General features: G+C 51.0%; 1 protein-coding gene across 3 annotated transcripts in view; it reads left to right on the top strand.

The window, feature by feature from the left end:
• The first annotated feature begins 14,024 nt into the window (after positions 1–14,024).
• The window catches only part of LOC137379756 (aldo-keto reductase family 1 member C23-like protein), an 85,474-nt gene continuing 82,558 nt past the window's right edge, over positions 14,025–16,940 (top strand). For 2 of the 3 annotated variants that reach the window (XM_068051085.1, XM_068051084.1), the window contains exon 1: positions 14,025–14,153. In XM_068051085.1, coding sequence (XP_067907186.1) covers positions 14,058–14,153 — 96 coding nt within the window. In that variant the 5' untranslated portion in view covers positions 14,025–14,057. The remainder of the gene's footprint in view (positions 14,154–16,940) is intronic. The other variant, XM_068051083.1, reaches the window with a different exon arrangement.

The following is a 16,940-nucleotide window of genomic DNA, read 5'->3' as shown; positions in this document are numbered from 1 at the left end:
TGCTGCACTTTCAGAGGGATAGTACTGACGGAGTGCTGCACTGTCAGAGGGTTAGTACTGAGGGATTACTGCACTGTCGGAGGGTTAGTACTGAGGGATTACTGCACTGTTTGAGGGTTAGTACAGAGGGATTACTGCACTGTCGGATGGTTAGTACTGAGGGATTACTGCACTGTCGGAGGGTTACTACTGAGGGATTACTGCACTGTCGGAGGGTGAGTACTGAGGGATTACTGCACTGTCTGAGTGTCAGTACAGAGGGATTTCTGCACTGTCAGAGGGTTTGTACTGCGGGAGTGCTGCACTGTCGGAGGGTTAGTACTGAGGGATTACTGCACTGTCGGAGGGTTAGTACTGAGGGATTACTGCACTGTCTGAGGCTTAGTACAGAGGGATTACTGCACTGTCAGAGGTTTTGTACTGAGGGAGTGCTGCACTGTCTGAGGGTTAGTATTGAGGAATTACTGCACTGTGTGAGGGTTACTACTGAGGGATTACTGCACTTTTGATGGTTAGTACTGAGGGATTACTGCACTGTCAGTGGGTTAGTACTGAGGAATTAATGCACTGTGTGAGGGTTAGTACTGAGGGATTACTGCAATGTCGGAGTGTTAGTACTGAGGGAGTACTGCACTGTCAGAGTGTTTGTACTGAGGGATTACTGCACTGACAGAGGGTTATTCCTGAGGGATTACTGCACTGTCGGAGGGTTAGCACTGAGGGATTACTGCACTGTCAGAGGGTCAGTACTGAGGGAGTGCTGCACTGTCTGACGGTTAGTACGGAGGGAGTGCTGCACTGTCTGAGGGTTAGTAGTGAGGGATTACTGCACTGTCAGAGGGTTCGTACTGAGGGATTACTGCACTGTCTGAGGGTTAGTACTGAGGGAGTGCTGCACTGTCAGAGGGTTAGTACTGAGGGATTACTGCACTGTCAGAGGGTTCGTACTGAGGAATTACTGCACTGTCTGAGGGTTAGTACTGAGGGATTACTGCACTGTCGGAGGGTTAGTACTGAGGGATTACTGCACTGTTGGAGGGTTAGTACTGAGGGATTACTGCAGTGACAGAGGGTTAGTACTGAGGGAGTGCTGCACTGTCTGAGGGTTAGTACTGAGGAATTACTGCACTGTCGGAGGGTTAGTACTGAGGGATTACTGCACTGACAGAGGGTTAGTACTGAGGGATTACTGCACTGTCAGAGGGTAGGTACTGAGGGAGCACTGCACTGTCAGAGGGTCAGTATAGAGCGAGTACTGCACTGTCAGAGGGTCAGTACAGAGGGAGCACTGCACTGTATGAGGGTTAGTACTGAGGGAGTGCTGCACTGTCAGAGGGTTAATACAGAGGGATTACTGCACTGTCGGAGGGTTAGTACTGAGGGAATGCTGCACTGTCTGTGGGTTAGTACTGAGGGATTGCTGCACTGTCAGAGGGTTCGTACTGAGGGATTACTGCACTGTCTGACGGTTAGTACTGAGCGAGTGCTGCACTGTCAGAGGGTTAGTACAGAGGGATTACTGCCCTGACAGAGGGTTAGTACTGAGGGAGTTCTGCACTGTCTGAGGGTTAGTACAGAGGAATTACTGCACTGTCAGAGGGTTAGTACTGACGGATTACTGCACTGTGTGAGGGTTCGTACTGAGGGAGTGCTGCACTGTCTGAAGGTGAGTACTGAGGGAGTACTGCACTGTCTGAGGGTTAGTACTGAGGGAGTACTGCACTGTCAGAGGGTTTGTACTGATTGATTACTGCACTGTCAGAGGATTAGTACTGAGGGAGTACTGCACTGTTGGAGGGTTAGTACAGAGGTAGTACTGCACTATCGGACCGTTAGTACTGAGGGACTACTGCACTGTCGGAGGGTTAGTACTGAGGGATTACTGCAATGTCGGAGTGTTAGTACTGAGGGAGTATTGCACTGTCAGGGAGTTGGTACTGACGGAGTGCTGCACTGTCGGAGGGTTAGTCCTGAGGGATTACTGCACTGTCGGAGGGTTCGTACTGAGGGATTAATGCACTGTCAGAGGGTCAGTACTGAGGGAGTGCTGCACTGTCTGAGGGTTAGTACTGAGGGAGTGCTGCACTGTCTGAGGGTTAGTACTGAGGGATTACTGCACTGTCAGAGGGTTCGTACTGAAGGATTACTGCACTGTCTGAGGGTTAGTACTGAGGGAGTGCTGCACTGTCAGAGGGTTAGTACAGAGGGATTACTGCACTGTTGGAGCGTTAGTACTGAGGGATTACTGCACTGTCTGAGGGTTAGTACAGAGGAATTACTGCACTGTCGGAGGGTTAGTACTGAGGGATTACTGCACTGACAGAGGGTTAGTACAGAGGGAGTACTGCACTGTCGGACCGTTAGAACTGTGGGACTACTGCACTGTCGGAGGGTTAGTACTGAGGGAGTGCTGCACTGTCTGAGGGTTAGTACTGAGGGATTAATGCACTGTCAGAGGGTTAGTACTGAGGGATTACTGCACTGTCAGATGGTTAGAACAGAGGGATTACTGCACTGTCCAAGGGTTAGTACTGAGTGATTACTGCACTGACAGAGGGTTAGTACTGAGGGAGTGCTGCATTGTCAGAGGGTCAGTACAGAGGGAGTACTGCACTGTCAGAGGGTTACTACAGAGGGAGTACTGCACTGTTAGAGGGTGAGTACAGAGGGATTACTGCACTGTCAGAGGGTAGGTACTGAGGGAGTACTGCACTGTCAGAGGGTAGGTACTGAGGGAGTGCTGCACTGTCAGAGGGTCAGTATAGAGGGAGTACTGCATTGTCAGAGGTTCAGTACAGAGGGAGCACTGCACTGTCAAAGGGGCAGTATTGAGGGAGTACTGCACTGTCAGAGGGTTAGTACAGAGGGAGTACTGCACTGTCAAAGGGTTAGTACTGAGGGAGTGCTGCACTGTCTGAGGGTTAGCACTGAGGGATTACTGCACTGTCGGAGGGTTAGTACTGAGGGATTTCTGTACTGTCGGAGGGTCAGTACTGAGGGAGTACTGTACTGTCTGATGGTTAGCACTGAGGGATTACTGCACTGTCGGAGGGTTCGTGCTGAGGAATTACTGCTCTGACTGAGGGTTAGTACTGAGGGATTACTGCACTGTCAGAGGGTTAGTGCTGAGGGAGTGATGCACTGTCAGATGCTTAGTACTGAGGGATTACTGCACTGTCGGAGGGTTAGTACTGAGGGAGTACTGCACTGTCAGAGAGTTAGTACTGACGGAGTGCTGCACTGTCTGAGGGTTAGTACAGAGGGAGTACTGCACTGTCAGAGGGTTAGTACTGAGGGATTACTGCACTGTCGGATGGTTAGTACAGAGGGAGTACTGCACTGTCGGAGGGTTAGTACAGAGGGAGTACTGCACTGTCAGAGGGTTAGTACTGACGGAGTGCTGCACTGTCATAGGATTAGTACAGAGCGAGTACTGCACTGTCAGAGGGTTAGTACTGACGGAGTGCTGCACTGTCAGAGGTTTAATACAGATGGAGTTCTGCACTGTCGGAGGGTTAGTACTGAGGGATTACTGCTCTGTCGGAGGGTTAGTACAGCGGGGGTGCTGCACTTTCAGAGGGATAGTACTGACGGAGTGCTGCACTGTCAGAGGGTTAGTACTGAGGGATTACTGCACTGTCGGAGGGTTAGTACAGAGGGATTACTGCACTGTCGGATGGTTAGTACTGAGGGATTACTGCACTGTCGGAGGGTTACTACTGAGGGATTACTGCACTGTCGGAGGGTTAGTACTGAGGGATTACTGCACTGTCTGAGTGTCAGTACAGAGGGATTTCTGCACTGTCAGAGGGTTTGTACTGCGGGAGTGCTGCACTGTCTGAGGGTTAGTACTGAGGTATTACTGCTCTGTGTGAGGGTTACTACTGAGGGATTGCTGCAATGTCTGAGGGTTAGTACTGAGGGATTACTGCACTGTTTGAGGGTTAGTACAGAGGGATTACTGCACTGTCGGAGGGTTCGTACAGAGGGATTACTGCACTGTCGGAGGGTTAGTACTGAGGGATTACTGCACTGTCGGAGGGTTAGTACTGAGGGATTACTGCACTGTCTGAGGCTTAGTACAGAGGGATTACTGCACTGTCAGAGGTTTTGTACTGAGGGAGTGCTGCACTGTCTGAGGGTTAGTATTGAGGAATTACTGCACTGTGTGAGGGTTACTTCTGAGGGATTACTGCACTTTTGATGGTTAGTACTGAGGGATTACTGCACTGTCAGTGGGTTAGTACTGAGGAATTAATGCACTGTGTGAGGGTTAGTACTGAGGGATTACTGCAATGTCGGAGTGTTAGTACTGAGGGAGTACTGCACTGTCAGAGTGTTTGTACTGAGGGATTACTGCACTGACAGAGGGTTAGTCCTGAGGGATTACTGCACTGTTGGAGGGTTAGTACTGCGGGATTACTGCACTGTCAGAGGGTCAGTACTGAGGGAGTGCTGCACTGTCTGAGGGTTAGTACTGAGGGAGTGCTGCACTGTCTGAGGGTTAGTACTGAGGGAGTGCTGCACTGTCAGAGGGTTAGTACTGAGGGATTACTGCACTGTCTGAGGGTTAGTACTGAGGGATTACTGCACTGTCTGAGGGTTAGTACTGAGGGAGTGCTGCACTGTCAGAGGGTTAGTACAGAGGGATTACTGCACTGTTGGAGGGTTAGTACTGAGGGATTACTGCAGTGACAGAGGGTTAGTACTGAGGGAGTGCTGCACTGTCTGAGGGTTAGTACAGAGGAATTACTGCACTGTCGGAGGGTTAGTACTGAGGGATTACTGCACTGACAGAGGGTTAGTCCAGAGGGAGTACTGCACTGTCGGACCGTTAGAACTGTCGGACTACTGCACTGTCGGAGGGTTAGTACTGAGGGAGTACTGCACTGTCTGAGGGTTAGTACTGAGGGATTACTGCACTGTCGGAGGGTTAGTACTGAGGGATTACTGCACTGTCGGATGGTTAGTACAGAGGGAGTACTGCACTGTCGGAGGGTTAGTACAGAGGGAGTACTGCACTGTCAGAGGGTTAGGACTGACGGAGTGCTGCATTGTCAGAGGTTTAGTACAGATGGAGTTCTGCACTGTCGGAGGGTTAGTACTGAGGGACTACTGCACTGTCGGTGTGTTAGTACTGAGGGATAACTGCACTTTCGGAGGGTTTGTACTGAGGGATTACTGCACTGTCGGAGGGTTAGTACTGAGGGATTACTGCTCTGTCGGAGGGTTAGTACAGAGGGAGTGCTGCACTTTCAGGGGAATAGTACTGACGGAGTGCTGCACTGTCAGAGGGTTAGTACTGAGGGATTACTGCACTGTTTGAGGGATAGTACAGAGGGATTACTGCACTGTCGAAGGGTTACTACTGAGGGATTACTGCACTGTCGGAGGGTTAGTACTGAGGGATTACTGCACTGTCTGAGTGTTAGTACAGAGGGATTTCTGCACTGTCGGAGGGTTTGTACTGCGGGAGTGCTGCACTGTCTGAGGGTTAGTACTGAGGAATTACTGCACTGTCGGAGGGTTAGTACTGAGGGATTACTGCACTGTCTGAGGTTTAGTACAGAGGGATTACTGCACTGTCAGAGGTTTTGTACTGAGGGAGTGCTGCACTGTCTGAGGGTTAGTATTGAGGAATTACTGCACTGTGTGAGGGTTACTGCTGAGGGATTACTGCACTGTCTGATGGTTAGTACTGAGGGATTACTGCACTGACAGAGGGTTAGTCCTGAGGGATTACTGCACTGTCAGAGGATCAGTACTGAGGGAGTGCTGCACTGTCTGAGGGTTAGTACTGAGGGAGTGCTGCACTGTCAGAGGTTTAGTACAGATGGAGTTCTGCACTGTCGGAGGGTTAGTACTGAGGGACTACTGCACTGTCGGTGTGTTAGTACTGAGGGATTACTGCACTTTCGGAGGGTTTGTACTGAGGGATTACTGCACTGTCGGAGGGTTAGTACTGAGGGATTACTGCACTGTCTGAGTGTCAGTACAGAGGGATTTCTGCACTGTCAGAGGGTTTGTACTGCGGGAGTGCTGCACTGTCTGAGGGTTAGTACTGAGGTATTACTGCTCTGTGTGAGGGTTACTACTGAGGGATTGCTGCAATGTCTGAGGGTTAGTACTGAGGGATTACTGCACTGTTTGACGGTTAGTACAAAGGGATTGCTGCACTGTCGGAGGGTTCGTACAGAGGGATTACTGCACTGTCGGAGGGTTAGTACTGAGGGATTACTGCACTGTCGGAGGGTTAGTACTGAGGGATTACTGCACTGTCTGAGGCTTAGTACAGAGGGATTACTGCACTGTCAGAGGTTTTGTACTGAGGGAGTGCTGCACTGTCTGAGGGTTAGTATTGAGGAATTACTGCACTGTGTGAGGGTTACTACTGAGGGATTACTGCACTTTTGATGGTTAGTACTGAGGGATTACTGCACTGTCAGTGGGTTAGTACTGAGGAATTAATGCACTGTGTGAGGGTTAGTACTGAGGGATTACTGCAATGTCGGAGTGTTAGTACTGAGGGAGTACTGCACTGTCAAAGAGTTAGTACTGACGGAGTGCTGCACTGTCTGAGGGTTAGTACAGAGGGAGTACTGCACTGTCAGAGGGTTAGTACTGAGGGATTACTGCACTGTCGGATGGTTAGTACAGAGGGAGTACTGCACTGTCGGAGGGTTAGTACAGAGGGAGTACTGCACTGTCAGAGGGTTAGTACTGACGGAGTGCTGCACTGTCATAGGATTAGTACAGAGCGAGTACTGCACTGTCAGAGGGTTAGTACTGACGGAGTGCTGCTCTGTCAGAGGTTTAATACAGATGGAGTTCTGCACTGTCGGAGGGTTAGTACTGAGGGACTACTGCACTGTCGGTGTGTTAGTACTGAGGGATTACTGCACTTTCGGAGGGTTTGTACTGAGGGATTACTGCACTGTCGGAGGGTTAGTACTGAGGGATTACTGCTCTGTCGGAGGGTTAGTACAGCGGGGGTGCTGCACTTTCAGAGGGATAGTACTGACGGAGTGCTGCACTGTCAGAGGGTTAGTACTGAGGGATTACTGCACTGTCGGAGGGTTAGTACTGAGGGATTACTGCACTGTCGGAGGGTTAGTACAGAGGGATTACTGCACTGTCGGATGGTTAGTACTGAGGGATTACTGCACTGTCGGAGGGTTACTACTGAGGGATTACTGCACTGTCGGAGGGTTAGTACTGAGGGATTACTGCAATGTCGGAGTGTTAGTACTGAGGGAGTACTGCACTGTCAGAGTGTTTGTACTGAGGGATTACTGCACTGACAGAGGGTTAGTCCTGAGGGATTACTGCACTGTTGGAGGGTTAGTACTGCGGGATTACTGCACTGTTAGAGGGTCAGTACTGAGGGAGTGCTGCACTGTCTGAGGGTTAGTACTGAGGGAGTGCTGCACTGTCTGAGGGTTAGTAGTGAGGGATTACTGCACTGTCAGAGGGTTCGTACTGAGGGATTTCTGCACTGTCTGAGGGTTAGTACTGAGGGAGTGCTGCACTGTCAGAGGGTTAGTACTGAGGGATTACTGCACTGTCAGAGGGTTCGTACTGAGGGATTACTGCACTGTCTGAGGGTTAGTACTGAGGGAGTGCTGCACTGTCAGAGGGTTAGTACAGAGGGATTACTGCACTGTTGGAGGGTTAGTACTGAGGGATTACTGCAGTGACAGAGGGTTAGTACTGAGGGAGTGCTGCACTGTCTAAGGGTTAGTACAGAGGAATTACTGCACTGTCGGAGGGTTAGTACTGAGGGATTACTGCACTGACAGAGGGTTAGTCCAGAGGGAGTACTGCACTGTCGGACCGTTAGAACTGTCGGACTACTGCACTGTCGGAGGGTTAGTACTGAGGGAGTACTGCACTGTCTGAGGGTTAGTACTGAGGGATTACTGCACTGTCGGAGGGTTAGTACTGAGGGATTACTGCACTGTCGGATGGTTAGTACAGAGGGAGTACTGCACTGTCGGAGGGTTAGTACAGAGGGAGTACTGCACTGTCAGAGGGTTAGTACTGACGGAGTGCTGCATTGTCAGAGGTTTAGTACAGATGGAGTTCTGCACTGTCGGAGGGTTAGTACTGAGGGACTACTGCACTGTCGGTGTGTTAGTACTGAGGGATTACTGCACTTTCGGAGGGTTTGTACTGAGGGATTACTGCACTGTCGGAGGGTTAGTACTGAGGGATTACTGCTCTGTCGGAGGGTTAGTACAGAGGGAGTGCTGCACTTTCAGGGGGATAGTACTGACGGAGTGCTGCACTGTCAGAGGGTTAGTACTGAGGGATTACTGCACTGTTTGAGGGATAGTACAGAGGGATTACTGCACTGTCGAAGGGTTACTACTGAGGGATTACTGCACTGTCGGAGGGTTCGTACTGAGGGATTACTGCACTGTCTGAGTGTTAGTACAGAGGGATTTCTGCACTGTCGGAGGGTTTGTACTGCGGGAGTGCTGCACTGTCTGAGGGTTAGTACTGAGGAATTACTGCACTGTCGGAGGGTTAGTACTGAGGGATTACTGCACTGTCTGAGGTTTAGTACAGAGGGATTACTGCACTGTCAGAGGTTTTGTACTGAGGGAGTGCTGCACTGTCTGAGGGTTAGTATTGAGGAATTACTGCAATGTGTGAGGGTTACTGCTGAGGGATTACTGCACTGTCTGATGGTTAGTACTGAGGGATTACTGCACTGACAGAGGGTTAGTCCTGAGGGATTACTGCACTGTCAGAGGATCAGTACTGAGGGAGTGCTGCACTGTCTGAGGGTTAGTACTGAGGGAGTGCTGCACTGTCAGAGGTTTAGTACAGATGGAGTTCTGCACTGTCGGAGGGTTAGTACTGAGGGACTACTGCACTGTCGGTGTGTTAGTACTGAGGGATTACTGCACTTTCGGAGGGTTTGTACTGAGGGATTACTGCACTGTCGGAGGGTTAGTACTGAGGGATTACTGCACTGTCTTAGTGTCAGTACAGAGGGATTTCTGCACTGTCAGAGGGTTTGTACTGCGGGAGTGCTGCACTGTCTGAGGGTTAGTACTGAGGTATTACTGCTCTGTGTGAGGGTTACTACTGAGGGATTGCTGCAATGTCTGAGGGTTAGTACTGAGGGATTACTGCACTGTTTGACGGTTAGTACAGAGGGATTGCTGCACTGTCGGAGGGTTCGTACAGAGGGATTACTGCACTGTCGGAGGGTTAGTACAGAGGGATTACTGCACTGTCGGAGGGTTAGTACTGAGGGATTACTGCACTGTCTGAGGCTTAGTACAGAGGGATTACTGCACTGTCAGAGGTTTTGTACTGAGGGAGTGCTGCACTGTCTGAGGGTTAGTATTGAGGAATTACTGCACTGTGTGAGGGTTACTACTGAGGGATTACTGCACTTTTGATGGTTAGTACTGAGGGATTACTGCACTGTCAGTGGGTTAGTACTGAGGAATTAATGCACTGTGTGAGGGTTAGTACTGAGGGATTACTGCAATGTCGGAGTGTTAGTACTGAGGGAGTACTGCACTGTCAGAGTTTTTGTACTGAGGGATTACTGCACTGACAGAGGGTTAGTCCTGAGGGATTACTGCACTGTTGGAGGGTTAGTACTGAGGGATTACTGCACTGTCAGAGGGTCAGTACTGAGGGAGTGCTGCACTGTCTGAGGGTTAGTACTGAGGGAGTGCTGCACTGTCTGAGGGTTAGTAGTGAGGGATTACTGCACTGTCAGAGGGTTCGTACTGAGGGATTACTGCACTGTTTGAGGGTTAGTACTGAGGGAGTGCTGCACTGTCAGAGGGTTAGTACTGAGGGATTACTGCACTGTCAGAGGGTTCGTACTGAGGGATTACTGCACTGTCTGAGGGTTAGTACTGAGGGAGTGCTGCACTGTCAGAGGGTGAGTACAGAGGGATTACTGCACTGTTGGAGGGTTAGTACTGAGGGATTACTGCAGTGACAGAGGGTTAGTACTGAGGGAGTGCTGCACTGTCTGAGGGTTAGTACAGAGGAATTACTGCACTGTCGGAGGGTTAGTACTGAGGGATTACTGCACTGACAGAGGGTTAGTCCAGAGGGAGTACTGCACTGTCGGACCGTTAGAACTGTGGGACTACTGCACTGTCGGAGGGTTAGTACTGAGGGAGTACTGCACTGTCTGAGGGTTAGTACTGAGGGATTACTGCACTGTCGGAGGGTTAGTACTGAGGGATTACTGCACTGTCGGATGGTTAGTACAGAGGGAGTACTGCACTGTCGGAGGGTTAGTACAGAGGGAGTACTGCACTGTCAGAGGGTTAGTACTGACGGAGTGCTGCACTGTCAGAGGTTTAGTACAGATGGAGTTCTGCACTGTCGGAGGGTTAGTACTGAGGGACTACTGCACTGTCGGTGTGTTAGTACTGAGGGATTACTGCACTTTCGGAGGGTTTGTACTGAGGGATTACTGCACTGTCGGAGGGTTAGTACTGAGTGATTACTGCTCTGTCGGAGGGTTAGTACAGAGGGAGTGCTGCACTTTCAGGGGGATAGTACTGACGGAGTGCTGCACTGTCAGAGGGTTAGTACTGAGGGATTACTGCACTGTTTGAGGGTTAGTACAGAGGGATTACTGCACTGTCGGAGGGTTTCTACTGAGGGATTACTGCACTGTCGGAGGGTTAGTACTGAGGGATTACTGCACTGTCTGAGTGTTAGTACAGAGGGATTTCTGCACTGTCAGAGGGTTTGTACTGCGGGAGTGCTGCACTGTCTGAGGGTTAGTACTGAGGAATTACTGCTCTGTGTGAGGGTTACTACTGAGGGATTACTGCACTGTCTGAGGGTTAGTACTGAGGGATTACTGCACTGTTTGAGGGTTAGTACAAAGGGATTACTGCACTGTCGGAGGATTAGTACAGAGGGATTACTGCACTGTCGGAGGGTTAGTACTGAGGGATTACTGCACTGTCGGAGGGTTAGTACTGAGGGTTTACTGCACTGTCTGAGGTTTAGTACAGAGGGATTACTGCACTGTCAGAGGTTTTGTACTGAGGGAGTGCTGCACTGTCTGAGGGTTAGTATTGAGGAATTACTGCACTGTGTGAGGGTTACTGCTGAGGGATTACTGCACTGTCTGATGGTTAGTACTGAGGGATTACTGCACTGACAGAGGGTTAGTCCTGAGGGATTACTGCACTGTCAGAGGGTCAGTACTGAGGGAGTGCTGCACTGTCTGAGGGTTAGTACTGAGGGAGTGCTGCACTGTCTGTGGGTTAGTACTGAGGGATTACTGCACTGTCAGAGGGTTCGTACTGAGGGATTACTGCACTGTCAGAGGGTTAGTACTGAGGGAGTGCTGCACTGTCAGAGGGTTCGTACTGAGGGATTACTGCACTGTCTGAGGGTTAGTACTGAGCGAGTGCTGCACTGTCAGAGGGTTAGTACAGAGGGATTACTGCACTGTTGGAGGGTTAGTACTGGGGGATTACTGCAGTGACAGAGGGTTAGTACTGAGGGAGTGCTGCACTGTCTGAGGGTTAGTACAGAGGAATTACTGCACTGTCGGAGGGTTAGTACTGAGGGATTACTGCACTGACAGAGGGTTATTCCAGAGGGAGTACTGCACTGTCGGACCGTTAGAACTGTGGGACTACTGCACTGTCGGAGGGTTAGTACTGAGGGAGTGCTGCACTGTCTGAGGCTTAGTACTGAGGGATTACTGCACTGTCAGAGGGTTAGTACTGAGGGATTACTGCACTGTCAGATGGTTAGTACAGAGGGATTACTGCACTGTCCAAGGGTTAGTACTGAGGGATTACTGCACTGACAGAGGGTTAGTACTGAGGGAGTGCTGCATTGTCAGAGGGTCAGTACAGAGGTAGTACTGCACTGTCAGAGGGTTACTACAGAGGGAGTACTGCACTGTCAGAGGGTTAGTACAGAGGGATTACTGCACTGTCAGAGGGTAGGTACTGAGGGAGTACTGCACTGTCAGAAGGTAGGTTCTGAGGGAGTGCTGCACTGTCAGAGGGTCAGTATAGAGGGAGTACTGCATTGTCAGAGGTTCAGTACAGAGGGAGCACTGCACTGTCAGAGGGTCAGTATTGAGGGAGTACTGCACTGTCAGAGGGTTAGTACAGAGGGACTACTGCACTGTCAAAGGGTTAGTACTGAGGGAGTTCTGCACTGTCTGAGGGTTAGCACTGAGGGATTACTGCACTGTCGGAGGGTTAGTACTGAGGGATTTCTGTACTGTCGGAGGGTCAGTACTGAGGGAGTACTGCACTGTCTGATGGTTAGCACTGAGGGATTACTGCACTGTCGGAGGGTTAGTACTGAGGAATTACTGCTCTGTCTGAGGGTTAGTACTGAGGGATTACTGCACTGTCAGAGGGTTAGTGCTGAGGGAGTGCTGCACTGTCAGACGGTTAGTGCTGAGGGATTACTGCACTGTCGGAGGGTTAGTACTGAGGGAGTACTGCACTGTCAGAGAGTTAGTACTGACGGAGTGCTGCACTGTCAGAGGGTTAGTACAGAGGGAGTACTGCACTGTCGGATGGTTAGTACAGAGGGAGTACTGCACTGTCGGAGGGTTAGTACAGAGGGAGTACTGCACTGTCAGAGGGTTAGTACTGACGGAGTGCTGCACTGTCATAGGGTTAGTACAGAGGGAGTGCTGCACTGTCAGAGGGTTAGTACAGAGGGAGTACTGCACTGTCAGAGGGTTAGTACTGACGGAGTGCTGCACTGTCAGACTGTTAGTACAGAGGGAGTTCTGCACTGTCTGAGGGTTAGTACTGAGGGACTACTGCACTGTCGGAGGGTTTGTACTGAGGGATTACTGCACTGTCGGAGGGTTAGTACTGAGGGATTACTGCTCTGTCGGAGGGTTAGTACAGAGGGAATGCTGCACTTTCAGAGGGTTAGTACTGACGGAGTGCTGCACTGTCAGAGGGTTAGTACTGAGGGATTACTGCACTGTCGGAGGGTTAGTACTGAGGGATTACTGCACTGTTTGATGGTTAGTACAGAGGGATTACTGCACTGTCAGTGGGTTAGTACTGAGGAATTAATGCACTGTGTGAGGGTTAGTACTGAGGGAGTACTGCACTGTCTGAGGGTTTGTACTGAGGGAGTGCTGCACTGTCGGAGGGTTACTACTGACGGAGTGCTGTTTTCTTGGATAGATTCTGAAGATACCAAGGCATGATTTTGAACAGCAGTGGAATTCACCCTGGGGCCTGACCAAACCCGACATCACTAAAACAGATTCTCTGATCATTTGACACATTGCTGTTTGTGGGATCTTGCTGTGTGCCAATTGGCTGCTGTGGTTCCCAAATGACAACAGTGACTACACTTCAAAAATACTTTATTGGCTGGAAAGTGCTTTGGGATATCCTATGATGGTGAGATCTTGGAATTAGAAGCTAGTCCAGTGGTGACCATGAAACCATTGTCCATTGTTATGAAAACACATCTGGATCACGAATGTCCTTTAGGGAAGGAAATCTGCCATCCTCACCTGGTCTGACCTCCATGTGACTCCAGACCCACAATGTGGTTGACTCTTACTTGCCCTCTGAAATTGTCCAGCGAGCCTTTCCATTCAAGGGCAATTAGGGATGGGCAATAAATGCCAGCCTCGCCAGTGATGCCCACTTCCCACAGATCAATAAAAAACTAATGGAATCTTCCTTTTCATTAGAGGGCAGATCAGACAGAAATGGGAATGAGAGGAAGAAAATTAAGTTCCAAAGAGAGTTATTTGGAGGGAGTGATGAACATGTTTAAATTGAAACTTTCTCCGGCCACGTTCTTCCCCGGCCAAGTTTATAAGAATGTTTTTGGTGCAGCCTTTTGGAAATAACTTCCTGTAAACATTGAACCCCGAATGAAGTTTAAAGAGGGACAGGAAGAGTTTGTGAGGAGCAGCAGCGCTGAGCAGCCCCGGCAGAACAGGACATGGCAGGGGGGACCGCCCTGTAACTGGCTCCTCCCCGGGGAAGCGATGCTTTATCAGCCGAGGCAGCAGCTGCTTCACCTCCACCTCCGGCTCCAGGATGAGTGAAGCTGCGGCCGCGAAACAGCAGCGGGTCCCCCTGTGTGACGGGAACAGCCTCCCGATCCTGGGGCTGGGAACCTGTTCACTGGATAAGGTGAGGCAGAGCGGAGAGGGGAGTGAGTGGCTGTGGGGTAGTAAAGGGAGTGTGAGGGAGGGAGGGGCGGGGGATGGGGCTGGAGGTGGTGGGTGAGGTTGAGGGAGCTGGAGGGGGGGGGTGAGGGTTGGTGAGGGGAGTGTGGGTGAGGAGGATTGGGGGGGGTGGTGGTAGTCGGTGAGGGGGTGGAGGGGGAAGGGTGAGGAGATGGAGGTGAGGGTGAGGAGGTGGAGCAGAGAGAGGGTGTAGAGGAAGGGGTGGAGGGGGTTGAGAGAGGGCTGGAGGAGGAGGTGGAGGGCAAGGGGTGGAGGGGAGGGGGAGGTGGTGGAGGGGAGTTGGTGGAAGGTGGGTTGAGGGGGAGATGGTGGAGGGGGAAGAGGAGGTGGTGGGGGGGGTTGAGAGAGGGCTGGATGAGGAGGTGGAGGGGAGGGGGAGGTGGTGGAGGGGAAGGGGGAGGGGGAGGTGGTGGAGGGGGAAGGGGAGGTGGTGGAGGGGGAGGTGGTGGAGGGGAAGGGGAGGTGGTGGAGGGGGAGGTGGTGGAGGGGAAGGGGGAGGGGGAGGGGGAGGTGGTGGAGGGGAAGGGGGAGGGGGAGGTGGTGGAGGGGGAAGGGGAGGTGGTGGAGGGGGAGGTGGTGGAGGGGGAGGTGGTGGAGGGGGAAGGGGAGGTGGTGGAGGGGGAGGTGGTGGAGGGGGAAGGGGAGGTGGTGGAGGGGGAAGGTGGTGGAGGGGGAGGTGGTGGAGGGGGAAGGTGGAGGTGGTGGAGGGGGAAGGAGTGGGGGGGGAGGTGAGTGAGGGTGTTGGGTGTTAAGGGTGGGAGGAGGGTGATCCTGGGGTTTGGTGAGTGGGAGTGTTGAATCTTTATAAATGGGCTATGGACACTCTGACAGCAGCCTGCAGACTCTATAATATCAAAGAAAAGACTGTGTTTGTATTAATGTGAATTTAAGTAATTTTCGACACTTTGAGATTGAAACAATATCACCCTGTCCTGGAAATTGAACAGCAGCTGACTGCTGATATGAGATTCAACTCGAGTTGCCAACATTCCCGAGTTACAAAATCACAGAATCAGTACAGTGCAGAAGGAGGCCATTCGGCCCATCATGTCCGCACCGGCTCTCGGAAAGACCAACTCCCTCAGTTCCATTCCCCTGCCTTCTCCCTGTAACCCTGCACATTCTTCCTTTTTATATCACTGTCTAATTCCCTTTTGAATGCTTCAATTGAACCTGCCTCCACCACACTCTCAGGCAGCGCATTCCAGACCTTAACCACTCGCTGCATGAAAATGTTTTCCCTCATGTCACTTTTGCTTCTCTTGCCAAATACTTTAAATCTGTGCCTCTCGTTCTCAATCCTTTCACGACTGGGAACAGTTTCTCTCTGTCTGCTCTGTCCAGACCCCTCATGATTTTGAACACCTCTATCATATCACCACTGAGCCTTCCCTTCTCCAAGGAAAACAATCTTAACTTCTCCAATCTGTCTTCATAACTGAAATTCCTCATCCCTGGAACCATTCTCGTGAATCTTTTCTGTACTCTCTCTGATCGTCCTGGAGTCTCCAGGAATGAATAAATTAAACTCTTGGACATTGCTGGGAACAACCCAGGAGAATAATGATGGGCATTATCAAGGGAGGCAGTGGCGTGTTGGTATTGTCACTGGCCTAGTAACCCAGAGACCCAGGGTACTGCTCTGGGGATATGGGTTCAAATCTCACCACAGCAGGAGGTGGAATTTAAATTCAATTAATAAATCTGGAATTAAAAAGCTAATCTAATGATGGCATGAAACAATTGTTGTAAAAAAAACCCATCTGGTTCACTAATGTCCTTTAGGGAAGGAAATCTGCTGTCCTTACCTGGTCTGGCCTACATGTGACTCCAGACCCACAGCAATGTGGTTGACTCTTACATGCCCTCTGAAATGGCCTAGCAAGCCACTCAGTTGTACCTAACCTCTACAAAGTCAATAAAAAGGAATGAAACCGGACGGACCACCCGGCATCGACCGAGGCACCGGAAACGACAACGGCAAACCCAGCCCTGTCGACTCTGCAAAGTCCCCCTTACTAACATCTGGGGGCTTGTGCCAAAGTTGGGAGAGCTGTCCCACAGACTAGTCGAACAACAGCCTGACATAGTCATACTCACGGAATCATACCTTACAGACAATGTCCCAGACACTGCCATCACCATCCCTGGGTATGTCCTGTCCCACCGGCAGGACAGATCCAGCATAGGTGGCATCACAATGGTAGAGAGATGCCCTGGGAGTCCTCAACATTGACCCTGGACCCCATGAATTCTCATGGCATCAGGTCAAACATGGACAAGGAAACCTCCTGCTGATTACCACCGACCGCCCTCCCTCAGCTGATGAGTCAGTACTCCTCCATGTTGACAAGGGCGCAGAATGCACTCTGGGTGGGGGACTTCAATGTCCATCACCAAGAGTGGCTTGGGAACACCACTACTGACCAAGCTGGCTGAGTCCTAAAAGACATAGCTGCTAGACTGGGTATGTGGCAGGTGGTGGGGGAACCAACATGAGGGAAAAACATAATTGACCTCGTCGTCACCAATCTCCCTGCCGCAGATGCATCAGTCCATGACAGTATTGGTCGGAGTGACCACTGCACAGTCCTTGTGGAGACAAAGTCCGTCTTCACATTGAGGATACCCTCCATCGTGTTGTGTGGCACTATCACCGTGCTAAATGGGATAGATTTTGAACAGATCTAACAATGTAAAACTGGGCATCCATGAGGTGCTGTGCGACATC

Source organism: Heterodontus francisci, chromosome 18 (genome assembly GCF_036365525.1).
Source record: "Heterodontus francisci isolate sHetFra1 chromosome 18, sHetFra1.hap1, whole genome shotgun sequence".
Taxonomy (NCBI): Eukaryota; Metazoa; Chordata; class Chondrichthyes; order Heterodontiformes; family Heterodontidae; genus Heterodontus; species Heterodontus francisci.
The sequence above is the reverse complement of the archived record's forward strand: the minus strand, read 5'-3'. Positions and strand labels throughout refer to the sequence as shown.